The sequence below is a fragment of the Vollenhovia emeryi genome, unplaced genomic scaffold (assembly GCF_000949405.1).
Source record: "Vollenhovia emeryi isolate VEMERY1.0 unplaced genomic scaffold, V.emery_V1.0 DF945395.1, whole genome shotgun sequence".
In the NCBI taxonomy this organism is placed as follows: domain Eukaryota; kingdom Metazoa; phylum Arthropoda; class Insecta; order Hymenoptera; family Formicidae; genus Vollenhovia; species Vollenhovia emeryi.
In genome coordinates, this window is record NW_011960971.1 from 1 (window position 1) to 2,193 (window position 2,193).

The 2,193-nt window shown below is 69.7% G+C and overlaps 1 protein-coding gene across 1 annotated transcript; it reads left to right on the top strand.

The window, feature by feature from the left end:
• Window positions 1-87: 87 nt before the first annotated feature.
• LOC105561335 lies at window positions 88-1,905 on the top strand (the record flags this gene model as incomplete). The annotated part of the gene is made up of 1 exon (XM_012011214.1): window positions 88-1,905. A coding segment is annotated over exon 1 (1,818 nt), but the record flags the coding sequence as incomplete, so codon positions are not given.
• Window positions 1,906-2,193: the final 288 nt, after the last annotated feature.

The window sequence follows — 2,193 nt, forward strand, 5'->3', positions numbered from 1 at the left end:
AAAAAACCCGGGGATGGGGGGATTAAAACCCTCGAAGACGAGGGCGCCGGTCTCACTCCCGAGACTTCCGCCAGCCGCAGGAAGCGGATGAGGCGGGAGAAAAGGGAGAGAGCGGCGGATGAAGCCGCGGAGAGGGCCGCGAGCGAGAAGATGGAGGGGGCGCTTGCGGACCCCACGGCGCAGGAGGTGGAGCCGGGCCCGGAAGAGTCCGACGGGGAGGAGTCGCGGCTGGAGCGCATGGAGGATGCGTGCTCCAACTACAGGGCCGGCCTGGAGGGCGAACTAAGTTCGGCCTTTAGGAAGGTCGAGGGGCTGAACAGCTTCGAGCTGGCGGAGTCGGCGCTGGCGTTCGTGGAGGAATACTCCAGGCTCGCTCGACGCCTCATCGTTGGGGAGAACGTGGAGCGGAGGAGGGCCGCCCTCTCTGGAGCAACAGAGAGGGTTCTGGCCACGGTGTACCTCCTGTGGGAACAGGAGTACACCTCCGCACGGCTCGCGGAGGACCTGGAGGAGAAGATGGAGGGGATGGTGAAGAAGCGCCCCCCTCCAAAAAGGCGATCTGGGTGGACGCAGACCGCCCGGAAGACGCGGGAGAGGGCTACCTCTCCCGCGTGGTTATACCCCCCGAGGGTGGTGGCGTGGAAGGCGTCTACGCAGACGCCCCCCCTGCGGGGGAGGCGGGAGAGGGCGACCTCTCCTGTAAAGATGGAGGCTCCGGGGGAGGCGGTGTCCACGCAGACGCCCCTCCCCCGGGAGACTTGGGAGAGGGCGACCTCTCCCGAGAGAGTGACGGGCGAAGATCAGGCCTGTCAGACGGAGGGGGGGGTGTTAGGAACCTCCCCCCCGCTGGAGGAGGTGAAGTCGGCGGCCCCCCTGGCGTGGCCGGATGGCCTCAGGGAAGAGGTCATTCGGCTGGCCGGGGAGGCCGCCGACAGGAGATGTAGGTTCCTGCTGGGGATCCCCTCCAAGGAGGAGACCCCAAAGCAGCGGGATGGTGATAGCGGGGGGGAGGGGGATGGGGAGTCCAGCTCCTGCTCCTCCCCCGTCCCCGCGCAGCCCCGTGAGGGGAAAAGAGGGGGGAGTGGGGGGCAGGCGGGGGTTGGTGTGTCGGGGGGGCGTGATGGGCGAGGAGTCGCCCAACGGCGCGCACGGTCCCGCGCACCGGCCACCGCGGCCGTCTCACTCCTCGTCCCAGAGGGGGACAAGAGAGGGGCGACGTACGCCGCCGTTCTCCGGGCTGCAAAGGAGAAAGTTTCTCTGGAGGGCCTGGGGATCGGCGGCATGACGTGCCGTGGGGCGGCCAACGGGGGTCTCCTGTTGGAGATCCCCGGGGCGGGCAGGCAGGCCAAGGCGGACGACTTGGCCTGCCGGCTCCGGGTCGCCCTGGAGGATATGGGGGTTCGGGTCGCCCGGCCCGGGAAGTTCGCGTCGCTGCGACTGACCGGGCTGGACGACTCGACAACGGAGGAGATGGCCAAGTTGGACATCTCCCGAGAGGGGGGCTGCGGGGCGGGGGAGGTGGGCGTGAGCAAGATCACGCGACACCCCTCTTCCGCCCGGCAGAGAGGCACCGCATGGGTGCGGTGCCCGGCGAGGGTCGCGCACGTAATTGCGCGCACCGGCGCAGTGAGGGTCGGGTTCGCGTGGGCGAGAGCGAAACTCGCGGTGCGACCCGGCCCTCAGCGGTGCTACCGGTGCCTGGTTGTGGGGCACACCCGGGCGGAATGCACCGCGGAGAGGGACCGCAGCGGTAGATGCTACCGCTGCGGTCAGGAGGGGCATGAGGTGGGGGAGTGCCGGGGGAGGGTACCCAAATGTCCGCTGTGTTCGGACTTGGGGATCCCCTCCCGGCACACCCTGGGAGAGAGTGGGTGCTGGCAGGCACCACGAGGCTGTGGCGGGAGGGTGAGGGGCGACCCAACATTCCCTCCCGGCAGACCCCCTTGGAGGGGGTCTGCATCCGAGGGCGAGGGGACAGACGCTAGTCCCCCCTCCCCACAATAGCGGGCACGTCCTGCCCGCAGGGGGGTAGGGGGGCGGGGGAGCTGGTCCTTTGAGTGCGCGTCTGCACTCCCGCCCCCTGCCCTCTCTCCCCCCCGGGGGATTTTTCGCCGGGGTCCTCGGTCCGGCGACGCGAGGGTGGACCCCCCGGTGGGCGGGGGGGGACGCGTTGAGGCGCCTCCCGCCATTATA